Source organism: Anas platyrhynchos, chromosome 2, assembly GCF_047663525.1.
Source record: "Anas platyrhynchos isolate ZD024472 breed Pekin duck chromosome 2, IASCAAS_PekinDuck_T2T, whole genome shotgun sequence".
In the NCBI taxonomy this organism is placed as follows: Eukaryota; Metazoa; Chordata; class Aves; order Anseriformes; family Anatidae; genus Anas; species Anas platyrhynchos.
The window spans coordinates 37,989,941-38,010,817 of NC_092588.1; the positions used below are offsets into that span (position 1 = coordinate 37,989,941).

The 20,877-nt window shown below is 36.5% G+C and overlaps 1 protein-coding gene across 16 annotated transcripts in view; it reads left to right on the forward strand.

Moving 5' to 3' along the window:
• The window catches only part of ASPH (aspartate beta-hydroxylase), a 114,438-nt gene that overhangs the window by 62,651 nt on the left and 30,910 nt on the right, over positions 1–20,877 (forward strand). For all 16 annotated transcript variants that reach the window (XM_038175366.2, XM_038175370.2, XM_038175360.2 and 13 more), the window contains 4 exons: positions 11,666–11,754; positions 13,589–13,675; positions 17,442–17,592; positions 19,064–19,200. In XM_038175366.2, the coding sequence (XP_038031294.2) occupies positions 11,666–11,754; positions 13,589–13,675; positions 17,442–17,592; positions 19,064–19,200 (464 nt within the window). The remainder of the gene's footprint in view (positions 1–11,665; positions 11,755–13,588; positions 13,676–17,441; positions 17,593–19,063; positions 19,201–20,877) is intronic.

Consider the following 20,877-nt stretch of genomic DNA (forward strand, 5'->3'; position numbering starts at 1 on the left):
TGGAATGGGCTGCCCAGGGAGGTGGTGGAGTCACCATCCCTGGAAGTCTTCAAAAGACGTTTAGATGTAGAGCTTAGGGATATGGTTTAGTGGGGACTGTTAGTGTTAGGTCAGAGGTTGGACTCGATGATCTTGAGGTCTCTTCCAACCTAGAAATTCTGTGATTTTGTGATTCTTTTTCATTCTTCTTTCTCACTTTTTCTCAGTGTCCATTATATTTGAGTACTTAGGAATACTACTTCTGTGTTCTTTTGATGGTGTGTTTTGTGTATTTGCATTTTAAATACAGACTTCTGGCAAGCCATATAAACATTATATTGAAATATTAAATATGCTGAATGCAAGCATTGCATTTGAAAAAGAAACGTACCATCAGCTGGTTTATTTGTGAAGCAGCGCTGTTATATCCCCGTTTCCAATTACAGAAGGCTAGGTTTGGTGGCAGGAGATACCTTACCACAGTTGATAGTAGGAAAAAAAAACCATTGTGCTAGCTTCATTGAGCTGCTTGAACAGTACAATAATTAGACAAGTAATAGTTGTCCCTTATGAATGAGAAGCATTCACAAGTAAAAAAATATTTTTTTTTTTTTGGGGGGGGGGGAGCAGGGACATTATAATTTTTAGCTTGTTTGCTTGCTTTTTTAATAGGAGTAAGAACAGAACAGGTATCAAATTTAATCACATTTGCATTGTTTAAACACACTTGTAAAAGTTGTTGAAATACAGTGGTTCCTCTACAGACACAACAGCTTGAAAGACAAGTAGCAACTTTTTAAATAGATTTTTCTCACATAGTGCCCTTTAGAGCAGACAAAACCAAGATATCTTTTTGCTATTGGTCTGTTAGGACTTTAATTTGTTATGTATCTGCCAGAGTAGATTTTCTGGAGGCAAGCAACATTACACATCCAAGGAAAAAGTTTGGTTCTGCACTACTGAATTGCAGAAACATGAATATGGTGTAGTTACTTAATATCTTTAAAAAATGTATATTGTGAGAGAGCTGATACTTTTACATAAGTATGTCTGACAAGAAAGAAAAATCCATTATCCAGAATAAGGAATTCATACTTATTTGTTGCTATCTTAGAGATAAATGTTTGTTTTTTTCTAGGCTTTCTTCCAGCAGAACATAATAGATATTTAAAATCAACTTTGCCTTCTAATTTCTGTGTTAACTGAAGCTCCTCTGGAAGCTCCTCTAAAGAAACAAGCAGCCAGCCAAACAAAAACTCATATGTAGTGTACTATTACTTTGTTATGTCTGTTACATCCATAAGAATATCATCAGACTTTATATTTTGTCAAGGAATCGAAAGGGCTGGTGCATCTGAAAAATAATTCTTTAAAACATTTCACAGGTAGTACAACTCAGGGCATATATACCATATCCATAGGACATCTTTCCATATGATGTCTTTTTAGTTGTATTTGATCACATAGGCTGGCAAAAATTAAAAATTAAGAAGGAGCTTCAATGTTCTGCTTTGGCTTGTATTGGCATGTATTGATACATGGATATCAAAACTGGAACAGTTGTTTACTGTGGTGAATCTGTTTCTTTCATACACTGAACATCAGTATATGTAATTATAAATATAATTTTCACTTTTCAAAACTGATTAAACATAAAAGTGAAAATAAATGCCATCTGGTTGGAGCACCAAGCTGTGTTACATCAGGGACAGAGCATACATAAACGAGGCTTAAGACAATGTCATTCCACAAGCAGCCCTGCAAGTGTCATTCTGATACCAGGGTTAACAGTCTGTTCAGTTTACTCTAGGTTAAACCTTTGAACAGGATAAGTAGGATTCCACTGATACCAGTAGAAATCTCACCTGTATGACTTGTAGGGTATAAGGAGCTATTCTTCTTGCTAAATGTAGGTTTTTGCTGTAGAGTAAGATGAATTATACCATAAACTCCATTAACAACCTTAACCATACCTTCACTGGCTGTACATTTAACTCACACATTTAACTCACCTCCAGCATGGTCACTTCAGGCTAGGTAAGCTGAGTTCCATACGAGCAAGCTCTGTTTTTAAGGGAGCTCTATTTATTTACCTAGATATTTAATTATAGCCTACATTAAATATAAGCTGTTGGCAGGATGTTGCGTTTGATTGAAGTGCAGTTCTCAAAGTCCAAAAGAGCTGCAAACACTATGTTGAACAAAATTTATATGACACTAGAAAATGAGTGTGTACTTTTGTATGGAAAATCAATAAAAAATAAATAAAATCTGGTCTTGTCAAAGGGATGCTTGATTGTAGCCTGTGAATGAAGCCAAAAGACTTTATGGTGAAAGGGAGAAGAGAATAGTGAAAACACATGCCAAAAATAAAATTATCATTCTGCAATTGTTCCTTATGATCAACATTAAGTAACCGACAGTAATTTCAGACAGAACACCCTGTAGAATACTTTTTACTGCAAGGGATATTGTTCTGAAATAACTGCAGCTAAAGATTTATTATAGTCATTAGATTTCATGGCTTTATTAGTCCCTAAAATGCCTCATTTTTTTTAATGGTCTGATTGCTTCCCCAGATAAGTTGATTACAGAGGTTTTTCCTGTTCTACTAGCACAGTTTAGAGAGATCTTTTAATTATTGTAGTGCTACTGTCTTTAAATTGTCGAGATGCATTTACTGAGTTTTATACCTTCCAAGTTTTCCTTTATAGAAGCCCATAAAACAAGGCGATCGCTTTTGCTATCTGTAACTCACCTAATGAGCTTCCCAAGCAACTGAGCAATGGCAGAAGTTTTTCATCATCATCAAATTCTCATTCCAGTGCCCACTGAGAGACAGCACAACTGCAAAAACTAATTTGTCTAATGACATGGGACAAACATGAGGAAGGAAGACAACTGTGTAAGCAAATTTTGAATTTTAGGTAAAAGCAATGGGCCTACTAATATAGGTATATTTTTCAGCCCATAACTGAAACTTCGTAACTTGGACTGGGAAGATACGAATATCTGGGGGGAGAAGACGGTTATTAGTAAAACAGAATGTCACAAAAATCATCGAAAAACTTCAGCAGGGCGTGACTTCAGCAGGGTGTGATGATTAATCATTTCCTTGTAAAATGCCCATTCACAAGTTGCCAATAGAGTTATTACAAAATATATGTTACAGCAGGGATATGAGTTTGTTTAGGAAAGGAAACCTTACCTCCTCTGGAAATTGCTTTCTTAGATTTTGAAAATTTAAGATTGTGAACTGGTATAAGTAGCCTTTGCTACAAATGACTGTGTGACTGCATCATGTGGAGAGGTTTTAATTTCAGATTATATTTAGCATTGGCATCCCCCACATACCTGCTTTTGTCAATCTGGGAAAGAAATAAGTAGCTATCATTATACAGTTATAACTATACAGGTTGTAATTTTTTTTTATTTAAAAGTTGCAAGTAAATCTTAGCCACTGGTGTAGGTACAACATACCATTATGCAGCAGGACTATTCTGGTGCAGTTTTCAATTGCAAAACTGGGGACAGTGTGCCCTCAAGGTGGGAGTGAAAACCATCGTTTATCTTGAGTCTTTAGGCCTTAAGAAGGTATTTAACTACAAGCAGAGTCCTAGCTGCTTTCTGTTTTGTGTGCCAACAGTAGCAGATGCAACATGGAGGAAGCCACTGGGAATTCCCCTTGAACAGTACAATGACAATAGGAAAACAATAAATCCAATGATAGCAACTGAAATCCACTTGACGGGGTTTGTTAAATAGGAAGCAGAGTCTATCTGTCATCATATTTGCTACCTACATCCCCGGAGAAATTGTGACTTCGTCTCACTATTTCTAAGGAACTAGAAATTTAATTAGAAGACATGTTTAAGAAGAAATGTTAGTAAGGACACTCTTACTCACAGAGAAAGCTACTCTCTCTCTCCATTGACTATGAATCCTACAGCATCCATTTCCAAACTTCAGGGCAAGACAGTTTAGCCTATGTGGAAAACTCCCTTTTTCTCCCATATCTAAGTTACACCAACCAAGGTGTCAGTAACCTTTTCCAGTGTTCAGGATAGGTCCCAGGCACCAAGCTTCAGTGCAGCAGATAAGCCTGCCCTACCACTTTACCCCTTTTCCTAGGCTCTGAACAAAAGAAAGCAAGCAGTGAAAGAGAAATAGTGCTGAGAGCAAAAGATGGAAGAAGGGAAAGGGGCAGCAATAATGAATGGAATAGAGTGAGCTAGTCTCAGGTGAGATTTTTTCCCAGCCACTGTTTTACATTAGCTAACAAGCTCACTACTACTGTTTGTAGTGTCCTGTTCCTTGACACATCTATCTTTTTATAATTATCTAATTTTATTCTGAAATATCTCATCCTGACCTTTTTTTTTTTTTAGAAGGTACAGGGGTGAGAGGTGATTTAAGTATTTGAATGTAGCATACTGTTTTTTTTTAAAGTAGAGATAACCACTAATTATTCCGGGACTTTTAATAGCAGCATGATATTATCTCCCACTTACTTGCAGTATCTTTGCTCAGGATCAAAACTCAGATCATGCTCAGAATAAGTCAGTAAGGTCAGAGCAATTCATGTTACGTGTTATGCTAGAAGTAAGTCATCCTTTAAATGATCTTTTCAGAAAACAACTAGTTGAAGTCTTTACGGTGTGGGCAATTAGAATTCGACTTAAAAGGAACTTGCTCTGTTAAAATGCCACATGCATGGTGTATCTTCAGGATTAAAAAAAAAAGTTAAATATGAAAGGTGATGATGATAGTTTTCAATATTTTTGTCCAATTCTGGCAAATAAAGTATCAATTGTTTTGAGATGTTAGGCTGATCTCTAACCAATCAGGTCAGCAGTGTTCACTCTTTTAAGAGAATGAGGGTTTCCTTAGCGCAACTAATTGCTTTGTGATTCAGGCAAAAGTGTGAAATGGAGAGCTGACTTACCTTCCTCTTTGTGGAGCCTAGAAAGGATTCATTTAATCCATTACAAAAGTATTACGTTATTTCTGATATATTTCTACCAGTTTTATATTTCTTTGGACATAGGGCCAGATGTGATCTTTTTTCTTTGCCATGTACTAGTCATCACTTTTCTCATATGTTATTCCATGTTACTTCCTGTAATTATATTGGTTTGTGTGCACTTACCATGCTGACATAATTAAATTACCTGGCATTTTATGCCAATTTCAAGCCTTGTGTTCTGTTCAGTTATACAGAACCATGCACTCATTTGAAGACGTCTGTCTAGAAATTCTAGAAAAGAATTCTAGGAGTGGCCTTTGTGAGAGGCCCCGTGTTAGGTATGTGCTCCAGGCACATGGCAGCAGTTCCCCTATGGCCTATGGAGAGGCCCCTGGTGGAGCAGGCTGTCCCCCTGCAGCCCATGGGTCCCACATGGAGCAGATCTCCACGCTGCAGCCCATGGAGGAGCCCCCGGTGGAGCAGGTGGAGGTGGCCTGGAGGAGGCTGCGGCCCATGGAGAGCCCCCGCAGGAGCAGGCCCCGGGCTGCAGTCCCCATTCCCCTGCACTGCTTGGGAGGAGGAGGTGGAAAAGGGTGCTTGGGGGGAAGATGTTTTTGGTTTGCTTTTAGTTTCTCACTTCCCTATCTTGTTAGCAATAGGTAATAAATTACATTTATCTCCCTATGCTGAGTCTGTTTCACCTGTGATGATATTTGTTGAGCAATCTCCCTGTCCTTATCTCAACCCTTAAAACCTTTCGATCCTCTTTTCTTCCCCTTTCCCTTGGAGGAGGGGGACTGAGAGCAATCATAGTGGAGCTCAGCTGAGTAGAGCCACTACATTCTGTGAATAAAATCAAAGTTGCAAAATGATATGTCTGATGCTATTTGTCTGGACAATTGCGGAAGAGGAAAAGATTAATCTGCTTCAGATGAAGGCTTACAGAACTTGATATTTGTAATGTTATTGCTTTTTGTTTTGTTTTTCCCAGAGACAGTTAATAATAGCACCTGCAATTGAGATTGCTTTCCATCATAAGGCACTGTTCTTAATCATTAAAAGCTTTTCTGAAGTTATATCATTGAGATGCAGTTTTCCATCCAGAAAACTCATTTTGGAAATGCCTTTCTAAAAATTAATTTTGGAAACTTTAAAGGAAATGATTCAGTAGCCTTACAAGACAATTTTTTTTTTCAGATTTCTTTGATCTTTTTTTCTGATTGATTAAATGAAAAAGAGTATACTGCAGAAGGTGTATGTTTTCTTTCCCCAAGAGTGTTTAGCATTAACTAAAAGTACTAGTTCAAACATACACATGCCATCAATGAAGATACGTTTGATTTTGGTCACTAAATTTCATTATCCTAGTCCATTTGCTGCTACACCTACACCCGTCTCAAAGTGAAGGACATATTCCAGTCCAGGTATTTAGACCTGAGCAGGTTTTCCTGTGATACTATTCCTTCTGAGCACTGAAGCTTTCTGTGAGATCAGGTACTGAAATAAATGGATGAATCATTTCCTGATTCTTTCATTGTTCACACTACTGACTTCCAAAGTGTGGAGAACAGATAGGATGGGCTTCAGTTCCAAATTAGGACACACATGTACAGATGGTGGCTAAACTGTGTTATATGTAATGGTCATCTACATGTATGCAGTCAGTGGAGCCTTCAGCTAACTACATAGTAGGTATTTACATTATGCTGAACTAATTTTTCAGGCTCTATTAACTATAATGACAAGGTTTTTACAGGTTCTACTACATAGAGAAACCTAAATTTAGTTGCCTAAACTTGAAGCTGTCACTGCGTTGGTGACATCATCCATCAAGTAATAACTAAAGGAATGAAGTTTTAGTGAGAGTACAAAGAGTTATGCCATCAGGTACTGCTGCAGAGCTTGTATTGCTTCTTGCTCAGGATGTAAATTGTAGATATAATCACAGTGCTGTATTACGTGTAGAAACAGGTGAAGTGTTTCTTGCAAAGGGTCACGTCTGTTCTAGTAGCACCTTTTGGTGTGGGGCACACGCGACATTATGTGACAGGAGAGAGGCTTTGTCACTTACATTCATCATTCCTTGGGTCATTCTTCTGGCTCGTTATAGCCCTAATCATTTTTCTGAAGTATGCAGCTGAGACAGAACAACAGTAGTACAGGTGGTTGGTCAGTAACAGCAATCTGAGGCAACAGAGTTTAGGGGAAAAGATACTTGAAGAGCATGAGCAATGTGTTGTTCTTGCTTGCACAAATGTAAAAAGTTGCTCCCTGCCTTTACCCTAGACAACTAAACAAAATATCTTGAACAATTCTTTGAAAGGAAGTGATTCGATCTCCTTTAATCATTTAGTTACCTTTTCCTTATTTTTCTCTTGCTGACTTGTGGTCTTAGAGAAGTGCATTTTTATTTGTCCTGGTTTTAGTTAGGACAGAGTTAATTTTCTTCCTAGTAGCTAGCTGGTAGAATGTTTTGGCTTAGGATGAGAAGAGTGTTTCTGTGTCCTTTGTAGAAAAAGGCTGCAACTGCTTTTGGTGATGACAAAGAGCCTTTCAATTTAAAACATAAGCCATATCATATATTTTTAGCTTTCATATGCCAAAATCGGTACATAAAATAGCTATTTCTTTATCATTCATTTGATAACATTGTAAATTATTATGTTTATTATTTCCAAAATATTTTCCATCTAATTTCTGTTGATTTTTGTTTTGTTTTGCTTTGCTTTGCTTTGCTTCTTTCCCTTGCCTTAATACAGAAGGGAGATAATCGTATTGCTTGTCATCACTGGCCATAGTTTATTCTCTATTAGGAAGAATTCATTGTGATTTCTTGTGAGGCTTCTTCCTGTCTTGCTGGTTTAACAGTGGAAGCTCCTTTCTCTGAGGGAGACCTGAGCAATCGTATGACAGCAATCCTAGGTAGAAAGTGTATCCTTGCATCCAAGGCCATTACTGAAAATCCTCAGTATTATTCCTGCAAGACCATAGTATGATATATAAAAGAATTATTACCACTTCATTGCTCAAACAAATTTGGACTATCAATCACCCTAGCAGTTGTGTGATTGTGTGTTTCTTCATATATATTGTGAAATGTGTAAATCATGGGGAAAATAACTACTTTTTTTTCCTCTGAAAACAGATAAGTTTATTTCTTTGTAACAATGGATTTAATATATTGGGTCACATCTGCTAAAAGTTTATTACATTAGAAGGAGGTGATGTATAATTTATTAAAATACCCCTGTAGGGAGATAGGCTATCTGTTTAATATAGAGGAATGCTTGATGGTTATACTGAAAGCTCCCAGGTGAATCCTTTAACATAGGAGTAGAATGGGTAGACGAAAATATTTGCTCATTATATAATGTTTGTTGTGTTATACTAGTGCCTAGCAGCTGAATAATATTTATGTTAACAGCTCCATTCCAGCTTTTCACATTGATCTCCTGCTGGTTTAGAGTTGATGCAAAATTGTACTGAAAATGGGAAAATAATGCTTCTTGGTAATGGAGGGTGACAAAAAGATTCTTCCAATGTGTCACTAAAATTGGACATCAGGGGAAAGATGTCTTACTTCTTTTGCAAGAGACTTGTAAGAGTTTACACTCACTTTGTCTCATCTTCTTGTAAACTGAGGCATTGCGGAAAAGTACAGGCAGTTAGTTTCTCAGTGAGTGGGAAAGCTTCTTTCCATTGCCTCATAGGAACCTCACTTTTACCGTGTTTATGTTTGAGAAAGACCAAATGACTGCATGTCTTTCCATGAATGCTGAAAGTTAAAAAGCTGACAAACAGCTGTCCTCTCTTACTGAATGCACAATTTCTGTGCAATGGTCTAGTTTTAGATAAAAGATTTTGATTCATGCCATGGGAATTGACTTTTTAATGTTGTTTTGCATTATTTCTTGTATGTACAGCCTCATACTTAGAGAACAGGAACCGAATGGTTGTGATGTCCTGCTGGAAGCTCCCTAGACCGTATAGTCAGGGGAACTGGCATGTCTCAGTTTTCCTGCTAACAACAGAACGCAGTTTCACTTGGGTTGTTTGAGTTCAAAGATGCTAAAAAGCCCTTAGGGAGGCTTGCTTTTATTGGCTTTTGGGGCTGGTACTCCCAGGTTCACTCACAGATACTTTTGAGAAAGCCACGCAGTAAGCAATGGTTGAATGAGTAATAGTTTCTCATTTCAGTAAAATGAGGTGGAACATTTTTAGATATTTTTTTTTCTGGCCTAATGTTATCATCAGCAACTTCTGATCATGCCTGTTAGTCACTCTGTGCTCAAGGTCCTGGGGTGGAAGAATCCTTGTTCTCATGATGAGAGCTGGTTCTATGAGTTCTGGGGGATTCAAGGGGTATGAGTACTTGAAACAAAATAATGTCATGCTCCTTAGTTGTTGCTATCTTTAGCTGCATGAAAATGCAATGAATCCGTCACTTTTCTTTCAAGTGGTTAATATTAAGTAAGAAATAGCAGCCACAGTCTAAAATGCATTTCTACTGCATTGTGGAATGAACAGAAGACATGAAAATCATCTGTATTATCTCAATTGATAGTACTATACTAAACAACAGTGCATTTTATTCAGTGTTCATCTATGTTCACTAGCACAGAGTTCTAATATACACATTTCAGTGTGCATTTGGAAGGTACTTTCCAGAAACTTTGTTTGGAAAAAGAAAAAGAGTAAAGTAAAATCTCTTCAGTCAATTTGATTCCATGATAACTGCATTCCTTAAGTACATTATTCTGTGCCTTAGTAGAAATGCTCAATTTCAAAGTCTTAGAGTACAATGAAATGCTGAAGTGTTTAGGGGAGGAAAATAAGTGCTTTAAAGCATACTATTTGATGGTTTATTCTGAAAAAGGAGTAAATTCCTGTACTTCATTTTTTCTTTCTTACCTTCTTGGTAGCTAATGCCTTGTAAATTTACAGTCGCTTCTATTATAACAAGGATCAACAAGGATAAAACAATCCTAATGCAGTGCTGCTTTAGCACCTTTCCTTTATAGATCCTAAAACATTTTATCTTTAAAGCTTCATGCAAACTTTGTGAATAAATGAAATTCAGTAGGATTACTTCAATATTGCTTTATTTTTTTTCACCTGCCTCTGAAAAGCAGAAGTATCTGAACTATTGTGCAGCATTGGTATGCACAAATATAGAGGTAATGCAAGAAAAACTCTTTCAATGCAAAATTGTAACTTACCCGCAAACTGAGCTCAGTGCTGAGCATGACAGTGGAAGTCTTACATAAAAAGAACCAAAGGTGGTCATCACGTTTTTTTTTGAAGTCATACAGAAGCAGTTCAGACTCGTGAGTCTCTCTAATGCTTAGGATGGGCTAGTATTGGTTTAGCACTAACGAAAGCCTTAATCTTTGTCCGAGTTTTTTTGTGTAGATGAAACGATTTGTCTGTTTAAAGCTCAGCGTAGAATCAGTCTTGTAGAGGAAGTGTCACTTACTGAATCATGAGCACAGCTTCCAGCAGCATGTGGCTGTTCTCAGCCCTGAGCAGTGCACGTGAAGATTTAGGAAGAAGAATAAAATATGTCTAGTTATAATACTTTGTAGTGGATGTCCAAAATACTTGCATTACAGCAATTTTGTGATGTTAATTTGTATGGTGTTTGGTTTCAGTTTCACATGTACCAGTTATGACATTCCATGTTTAAACTCCTATGAAGATAATAAATTACATCTTTTCATGCAATTAATAACATTTTTCAGAGAGGATAAAAAAGCATAATTTAAACAGAAATACGTGCTACTAATTACAAATATTCAAAAACTAGTAGTTACTTGTGTCAGAGAATACTTCCCTTGTGTCAGGAAAAAAAAAATATTTTTAACGAAGTACAAAAGCAAAGTTTCACTATAGCAAATGGGAAGAAAAGTGGTTATCTGCTGTCATATCCTTTATAGGTATACCTACATTTTTCTTACATCTAGTATACTTAATGCAACCAACCAGACATTAAGTGCAAGCTTTGCTGAAGTAAATAGCTGCTTAAATTGACACGATTTACTTCAATTTGCTTCAAATGCAATTTACTTTACACAATTTTCTTCGGGATTGGTTTGCCACATACTGTTATGGTTCTGCTAATGTGGAGTAGCTTGCTGAGCTATGGAAAACTGATCATTTGAAGAGGTCTTGATCAACCATTTCAGTGTTGAACTAGTTTTCAGCAGTAGGTTGGACGGCTTGACTTTTTGTGTTGCTTCTGTCCTGAGTAATTCTGATTTCTGTCAACTATTTTAATTGCTTTAATTGTTTTAGTTGCAGTAATAGATAGATAAATAAATATAAATATATATATATATAGGCAAAACTTAAGAAATGATTATCAAGTCCTGATAATGTTATTTTTTGTAACACCATACAAATGTGGAAAAATAACATAGTTTTCTCTGTTCTCCATGTCAAACAACCATTTGGAAAAAATTTTGACTGTGTAAGATGACAAATACTTATTCAAAAACTTGACTGCAAAGTTATTCAGTCTGAATGACTGATGATTACTTTTTCATACAGGATTTTGTGATTGTAATAAGTAAGAAATTAATTTCTTTTCAGTGTGTTTTGAAACTGACTCATTTGAAGACATGCACTTTTCCAGTACTAATCTCTAGTTAAAGCTACTCTAAATAATTGCTGTGAAATATGAAAGAAGTAATGAACTGTGTATTTTTAAATTTCTTCTAGCTAAAAAGAAAAAGAAGCCAAAGCTCTTGAACAAGTTTGATAAGACCATTAAAGCTGAACTAGACGCTGCAGAAAAATTACGTAAGAAAGTAAGTTTTGAATGTTTTATTCAGGATGTAAATAGTGAATATAAATTAATAAAAGTTAGCTTAGAAAAATGGAGAATTACTTTTAGATTACTTTTTGTGAAATTAACTTTTAAAAATTAAGTGTTTAGTGCATGTTTGTGCTCCAAGTTTAACTTCTGTTGGATAGTTTTCTTTTTTAAATTGTATTTGTCTATTCATGTGTTTGCACTCACTTCTTTGATTATATGAATTCAACAAAAGCGATTAAATTAATCACATGGAACAGGGCTAGATCTGTCCTATTGCTTTCCATTTCAGTACTGAAGTGTACTTTTATCAGAGTACTTAGATAACATAAGCATGTTAATATGGGTCTTTCAGTATGAATTCATGTGATTCATGAGTATTAGGTGAAATCTTTGTATTACGTGTTGTTTCTGCTGGAGTTCCCACATGCATCCTAGCAGTGTCTCTGCTGCCATACAGAAGCATAGAGCATGAAGCAGATGTTCCTGCTTCTCACCAGTGGCAGTAAGACCTTAACATTAGTCAATCAATTTTGGTAGTTTTAAATTTTATAACTTGACAATGAAAAAAAAATGTAAAACATGTGGAGAACAACTACAGGTCTTAGTTCTATTCTGAATTTGAGATGACAGAACAATGAGAAACTCCACTTACAGCACAGTACATTTAAAAAAAAAAAAAAAAGGCATCTTAATCACTGCAGATGTAAGATGATTCTTGATTTTTCAGAAGACTGACTGCAGATTTTGATTTGCTTTGCCATCCATGCAGCCCCTGTGGGGCTGTAAGTCTATGGTGGGGCTACTATTCAGAGGGAACCAGCCTCAGGCTGCTTCTACTGCTGCTCTTCACTGGGAACCTTGTTCACATGTTGGAATACGAAAATGAAAAGCATTTACATGCTTATTGTTACTTAGACAATTAGTTGACTAAAGACATGACAGAAAATTCTGGTGAGCCTATGGTATCAGTCAGCTGAGTGTTTTCCTGTTTTTGCCTCATGGTGAGATGCAAACAATCACACTTTGTCTTGTATGCAGCAGGATACATTTAATAACAAATCAGACATATGTACTATTTGAAGATAGCAGGACAGTTGTGTATAATAATCCACTCATATTTATAAAGCTGTAAGATTTGGATGCAGCAGCAAGATCTGATGCCAAATTTTGCCGGCAGTTGCTCTTTAACAGTGCAGCTGGTTCTTCTCAACTTCCATCATTGCTTGCTAGTCAGCACCATTCGTGAGAATGGTTGCAGACTTTGTGTGGGACGGGGAAGAGATACAGAGCACATGTGAAGTCCTGAGGGACATACTTGCTCAAAACATTCAGCGGAAACATCCATACACTATAGATGGGTCTCCCATTTCCCATAGAACCACAGTTACAAAACAGCTGGTCATATGAGGTATGCAGAGATGAAATTTCTACCTATGTATAGAACTTTCTTTTTATTCTGTATGTTAAATTCAATTTGGATTCTGTTATTATCCATATAATTTTTATGTTTTAGTATAGATAATTATTGTCTTCTCAACATTCTTTGCAGTCAGCAAAGGGAAAGTGAGTAAAGCAAAACAAAAATTACTAGCTTTGACCTTGGTAATTGAATATTATTGCTTTAGAAGTAATGGCAGTGATTTGTTTTAAACAAGGTAATCCCAACAAAAATGTGAGTGAAAACTGTTGATCCTTAGTCTTTATTTACTTATTTACTTATTTACTTATTTACTTATTTCATTTGGAGAAACTAATTTGTTATTAGGCTATGCATCCTACAGCATTTTAATTAGATATAAATGCTGATAAAACTCTCTACCTTCCAGGGAAAGATTGAAGAAGCTCTAAAGGCCTTTGAAGCACTGGTGAATCAATATCCAGAAAGTCCTCGAGCAAGATATGGAAAAGCACAGGTACATAAATAAAAAAATTGCAAGCCATAAGTGTTTTAAAAACAAGCAAACATTAACTTTTTTTTAACAATAGAGCTCTAGACTCCAGACTTTGTTTATAATTTCATGGACATTTCCTAAGGAAAAAAAAAATGACATGATCAGTCAAATTGCATCTGTTTCAGTGCTCTGTCCTTCCCCAGTTACTTCAGAAAGTTTTGTTTAACTTTAGTGGGAAGTATAATCAATAACACAAAAATAAGATATATTCTATAAATGTCATGATAACTGATGAATGGTAAGAGAGAAATACCAGCTAATGTCCCACTGCAGGAACAACAGGTATAACTTTGTTGTCAACAGTCCAAACAGCTCTGGACTAAGTGCTGCTTTTTCATTAATGGGAATAGTGAAGGGGATTTGAAGTTCTTATAGAGCATGTTAAAGGATATATAAAGGATAAAGAACAGAAGTTTGTAGGCAAGGAGGCTAAATTAGCTTTTTATTGTGGAGGAAGTTCTGTTTCATGTTCTGCCATCATGTGTGTCCCCCTCGCCTCAAAGAACGTCTTAAAACCAAAATAACAGCAAAACCAAAAAACATTGTAAAATAAGCTCTGTATTCATAATATATATTTTTTTGAGCCACGCTGGGATGGATGTCTTATTGGAGAATAATCATATTTTCATAAATAGCAGGATAATCCCAATGGAATACATGTAATAAAAGACTGCTTGAACACGTTAATCAAGATGAGCTAAGTGAAACCCTCATAGTTGAAGGGAATTGTGCTGTTACACAATTAATGAGGTACTCAAACTGCAGTCACAACCAGTTTTCATTTGGTTAATAATAATCAAGCTAAAACCAAGCCACGATTATCCAAAGAAACTGTTACACAAGCACTTGATACACAGTAGACCAAATACTTAAATACTCTGAGGGATCTGCTAAGCAATTTACCTGTTTAGTAGGAGACAACTTAGGTTTGTACATGTGTGGCAGCTTCATCCTGATGGCTAGCTAATCTCCACCACAGTGCTCTCTCACTCCACCTCCTCAAATTAACAGGGAGAGAAAACATGATGAAAAAGGGCTCATGAGTTGAAGTAATGTCAGGGAGATCGCACACTAAGTACCATCACAGGCTAAACAGACTCAGCATAGGGAGATTATTATAGTTTGTTGCCTATTGCTAACAGGCTAGAACAGTGAGAACCTAAAAGCAAGCTAAAAGTACCTTGCCCCCACCCACCCTCTTTGTCCTCTGCCTGAGCAGCACCGGGGAATGGGGGCTGCAGTCAGTCCCTGAGGGTGTCTCTGCCTCGCCTTCACGGTCCCTCTCTGTCCCTGCTCCACGTGCGGTCCCTCCCACGGGATGCCGTCCTTCCCAAACTCAGCCTGCGGGGGCTGCCCACAGGCAGCAGCTCTTCAAGAACTGCTCCAAATTTGGGTCTGTAACATGGGGTCCAACCTTCAGAAACAGATTGCCCCAGCATGGGTTCCTCAAAGGTAGCAGCTCCCACCACATCCACCTGCTCCACCGGGGGCTCCTCCACCCACGGGGGGCTGCAGCGTGGAGATCTGCTCCATGTGGGACCCATGGGCTGCAGGGGGACAGCCTGCTCCACCAGGGGCCTCTCCACAGGCCACAGGGGATCTGCTGCTGCCTGCCTGGAGCACCTCCTGCCCTCCTGCTGCACTGACCTGGGGTCTGCAGGGCTGCTCCTCATTCTGTCAATGCTGTTGTTCAGTGATTTTTTTTTTTTCCCTTTCCTTAGATTTGCCCTCCCAGAGGCCCAGCCAGCATTGCTCCCTGGCTCAGCTCTGGCCAGTGGCAGGTCCCTTTTGGAGCTATCTGGGGCTGGCTCTGATCTGAAATGGGACAGTTGCTGGGCGCTGCTCACAGAGGCCACCCCTGCAGCCCCCCTGCTACCAAAACCTTGCCACACAAACTCAATACAATATGTAATGGACTTAACTCTGTTTTTACTTTTACTAGTTTATATTTTTTATGACTCATTATATCTAAGAGAATATATTTTCAGTCTCTTTACTGAAAGTCTTTTTACTGGCTACTTGTATTGACATGACCAATGTCAATCTTTATGAATTCAGTATGTGTAAGATGAAGCTGTTTGACAAGAATGAGAAAATTATGGGCTTCACTGACAGATGGATTATTCTTAGGATTTACATCATAACAGTATTACTTTTAAATGGGTATTTATACTCATGCAACACATCAAATTTCTCTCTCATTACTACGTAAAGGTAAAACTGCAGGAAGTATAACAGTAAAGCCCAGGAATTTACCACTTGTATGTACTTCCCCTTTTCTGTGAACCATGAGCCAATGTTATATGCTAATTTTATTGATTCTAATTATAATAAGGCACAAGGATTCATTTTTCTCCATGTTTTAATAACTTTAAAAGGCAACTGTTTTTCCCCCAAAACTGCAAAGGATTGCATAATTAGAAGTGTTCTTCAAAACTTTGAGTACTTTCTAATTTGATTTCTGGACCTACACTTAGGCCAGATGGAAAATATTCTGCAGAAATAGTTAATATCTTTAGAGCTGAAAAGAACAATAGATAGATCTTAAGTCTCTTAGTGATTTACAACATCTATATTGGTGAATTTAATCAGATTTTACAGTGACAATTTTTGCCTCTTTCTTATTTATCTTTTACTATTCTTTACCCTGCAATTCTCTCTCTCAAAAAAAAAAAAAAGGGAAAATCAAATTTCCTACTGAATATACATCAGAAAAATAAGTAAACTCAAAAAAAAAAAAAAAGGGGAAGAGTTTATCTGTGAAACCAACTGATCAACTGTTGGCTGTGTAACAATATTGTTTAATATTGTTCATATTCAGTTTCAAAATAGCTTGAGCGGAAAAAAAAAGTAGTGGATAAAGTTCAAAAAGATTCCAGATATTAACTACTTATTAGACCTAATGCAGTTAAAGTTGTTTAAATGATGTGATTGATACAACAGTGAATTGACAAGTAAGAATTTCTATTCTTTTTCTATTTACAGTTTGAGATATAGTCTCATTTTTTTCAATTGTGGAAACAAATTATAAAAATGACATTCCACAGGTTAAATCACTAGTAGTTCTATTTGACATCACTGAAGCTGTGATTTCACAGTAGAAATCTGATATATCTTTTGGTCTGCTCCTGAACTTGGTAAACAAATTTAAGTTCTGAAAGAGTTATGTGGTAGATATTATATCAACATCTGCAAGAGTAAAGCCAATTCCTAGTTGTTTGTTCTAAGAAAAAGTGTAAATGACTTTATATAAGAATGTATGAAAAAGCTTGTTAGTGTGTTTTTCTGTGTACTTCTGTCAGCACAAGACTTAGTATAGAAATAATCTGTAGGCAGCAAATTACATTTCTTCCATATAATTGAAACAGATTCCTTCATTTATTTTCAAAAGCAGAAATTGTGACTTCTGCAAATATTAACCAAAAATGAGCGTGAATGTAAACACAGGGCATGATGCTGTATGTTTTAGGTGCAAATTTTCTTATGCTTTTAGGAAGGATTCTTGTTTGCAGGAAACAAGAATCAGCGGTGCTTCTAATTTACTTTATCACAAAGCTCAGCTGAATGAGTTTTCCATTGGTATGTCAGAAGTTGTATAGATTAAATAGAATTTTAAAATGATTACCATAACCTAACAATTGCATAGCTTGTGTTTAAAGAAAGTTAAATTATTCTAAAAACAAGAGATTATTATGTGTTCTAATAATAGTTTTGTGATTCTCTCTAGTCTGAAGATGACTTAGCTGAGAAAATGAGAAGTAATGAGATACTGCAAAAAGCCATCAACACCTATGATGAGGTGGTTAGTCTGCCAAATGTCCCTTCAGATCTGATAAAACTGAGCTTGAAACGAGAAGCTGACAGGCAGCAATTTCTTGGTAAGATATGAGGATGGTGTAAAACTTGTGGAAGTTCTGTGAGCAAGACTTTCAGAAGATCACTAAGGACTTAAAAGAGCTAATTCCATTAAATTTTCAGTAGTTGTGTTTCTAATCTCCTAAATGTTTATGAAAAATCTTTTTAAAATCTTTTAAAATTTACTAGTGTACAGCTTGTATGACAGCAGTGTCTGTAGACAGCAGTGCGCTAGTTGTCATGTAAACCTATGATGGGAGATGGTTAAATATATATACACACACACGTGTATATATATATATATATACATATATATCTTGACAGAGAAAGAAGGAAATGTTCTTTTTCTACTGAAGCAGAGGAAAATCACAGGGAAATTGATGACGTACACAAAGTGAACATACCCAGGATAAACTTACAGTAACCATAGAGAAAAACAGAATTAAATTGAGGGATAATGTTTTAATTTATGAGGTTTTCCTTCTGTTGACAGTTTAGGAAACCTTCTCACATCTCGCATTTATATTGCAGTTTCCTGTAAAGAAAAATAGGAAAACTTGGTCCTGGTGATCACACAAGTGTTTTATCACAATATCACTGATAAAAGCTCCAAAATACAAACCTTTCAATGAATTTGTGTCAGAGACAAAAGAATGAATGTCCACCATGACATCTTGAATGCCACTTTCTAATGTTTTTGAGTATGTTTGTTTTGAATGTCTAGCCATAGATTGAAAAGCCACATTTTAAGAAGTGGTTAATACCCAGTAAAAATGAGCTAGATTGGAGGTGTGTTTGTCAGGGAGTGAAAATCTGAAGTTGGAACTCTAAAAATGAGGTAATGAAATGTAATGAATCCATCTGAAACTTTAGATCTCAGTTCTGTGATGTGCAAGAAGTGCTGATCAGAACATAAAGCACAGCAGATTTCAGCAGGAGAAGAGTTCTGTTCCTATGTACTGCCTTTTAATATCGACTTATATTGATTTTGTTGTTCAGTAATACCTCATCTAGGAAGCTGATGAATCATGTATTTAATTTTAAACATGTAAATCATGATTAATTTCAGTGTAATTGTCACTTATCATTTTTAAAATGTGTTTAATTACTTAAGTTAATTAAGACTAAGTTTGTTTTGATATGTTTACCTGGTTTTGTTGAGCACTTTGACATCTACATACGAAAGAGCAGCCAAAGCTTAAATAATGTTGTTACAGCTACACTGTGAACTGTTCTCCACTAGAGGCTACCATAACACTGCAGGATATGCATTCTGAGTGGTTACGTACAGTATTCCTTGTATGACTACACCCCATGTGACAGCCAAGCAGATGAATATATTCCTATCTGCATAAGTCTTTTCTCAAGTTCTGCCTTGTGATCTCTTGTGAAAATGAAACACCTGGCGCTGGTTTATGTTTTTCTAGATGTTGTGCATCTTACTACTGTTACTCATAACCATAGCTGTAATGAAGTCTTGTTCAATCAAATTAGGTCGCATGAGAAGTTCCCTGGTTACTCTACAGAAATTAGTTCACCTGTTTCCCAGAGATACGTCATTCAAGAATGACCTTGGTGTTGGTTACCTCTTGATAGGAGACAACAGCAATGCCAAGAAAGTGTATGAAGAGGTGAGCTTCCATTTTAGCAGAGGAAAAAAATGATTTACATTCATACGTTTCTTTTAAAGGTTGCCTGCTTTTAACTTCTTTAGTTATGAAACATTTTACAGGAACTACAGGAACACCATCTTTATCCATGTGAATAAAGTGTTTGAATACTCTCATAGCTATGTATCATGTGGCTATTTTGGGATCATAGGCAACCTAAATGTTTTTTTTTTCCTTTTCTTTTTTGTTGTTGCTTCCTTTCATGATGTTTATAATGTGGCTGGTTTGTTGGATTTATATTGCTATCCTCTATACCATGGAAAAAAGTTCACTGCCAGGAAGCGTTAAAACCCCATTACCATCTGGAAACTCTCAAAGTAGATGCAGAACTTGATGTAACTGGTAGAACAAAAGCTATCAGAACCTGATCAGAGATTATCTTGTTGATGTTGGCACACTTGTTCCAATGTTTGTTTAGTACAGGAGCAGTTCTGTAATTGACTGGTTACGTAGACTGAGGACAAGTCAGCATGATTAGTACCACCTCCTGAGAATAAAGGCCCAGTTTTCAGTTCCCCACATCTGGAAGTCTGAGGGGATTCTTATCTCAGATGGTTTCTCAAAGGGAAGTAGGACATTTAGCTGCATGGTTGGAAGCAGGAGCCAAACCCTAATAATACCATTTTTTCTCAAGTTCATCTGACAGTTGCAGGTGTTTCCAGAATACTGTTTGCTTTATTTTGGCTACTTTGTAGGTCCCTGTGTAGTGCACTTCTGCATAATAATTTTGGCCTGCTGTCAAATTTTTTCTGAGGATTGGAAATGTTGTCTTTTAAAGATTGATTATATTAACAAAACCTGCTTCTCAAACTGCAAGGAATGTAAAAAACAAACAAACAAAACTCCTCTGGGGAAAGGTTTTCCTTTGCAATTTTTCGGTATTTTGCTGCAAACAATGTAGATGTTAGAATTTCTTAAAATCAATAATCAGGATTTTTTATAATTGGAAGAAGGTAATAAGTTTGCTGTATAACTGGTATTGAGTTTGGTATACTTCAGAAAAAGTGTATGCTGTTCTGATTAAGAATAGATATGCGAAATAAGAACTGGTCTGGTTCCAATATATTGTTTTACTTGCTTCATAGATTTTGTCCAGTATAATTACTCTGTGTTACAGTTCATTAGCCAATGAAATAGATCACAGTGATGTTCTGCCCTTGTAGAATAGCAACAAATAATTATTTTTTAAAAGGATTTGGATGTAACCTCTTTAGAAATTGTGCAGATTTTATCCATATTCTGTCTTTTCCTCTGAATGAATTCTAACACATTAATGTGTTTTTTTTCCTTTGTTGTAATTAGAGATAAATTTACATGAAGAATTTTGTGAAAGGAAATATGGCCAAGGAAACAGGCAGAATCTCATGTGCAACTGCTTTTATTCTTGGTTATACCAAAAGCTTAAGTGATTTTGGGCAGATTGCTCAGGGACCATATGGTCTGCTCTTGAGTGCTTCACTCAGCTGTTGCAATGCTTAATTAGAAAGTGATTGACATATGGTTTGGAGCTCCTACCATAGGTGCCAAGGCCCTGTGCCTAGTCAATAAAGTGTCAGTAAACTACGAAAAGTTGTTCTGCTGGCCTCCAGGAGACATCTTCCTCTTCTCATGATTTTTGAAAAACCTGGGAAACTTTTT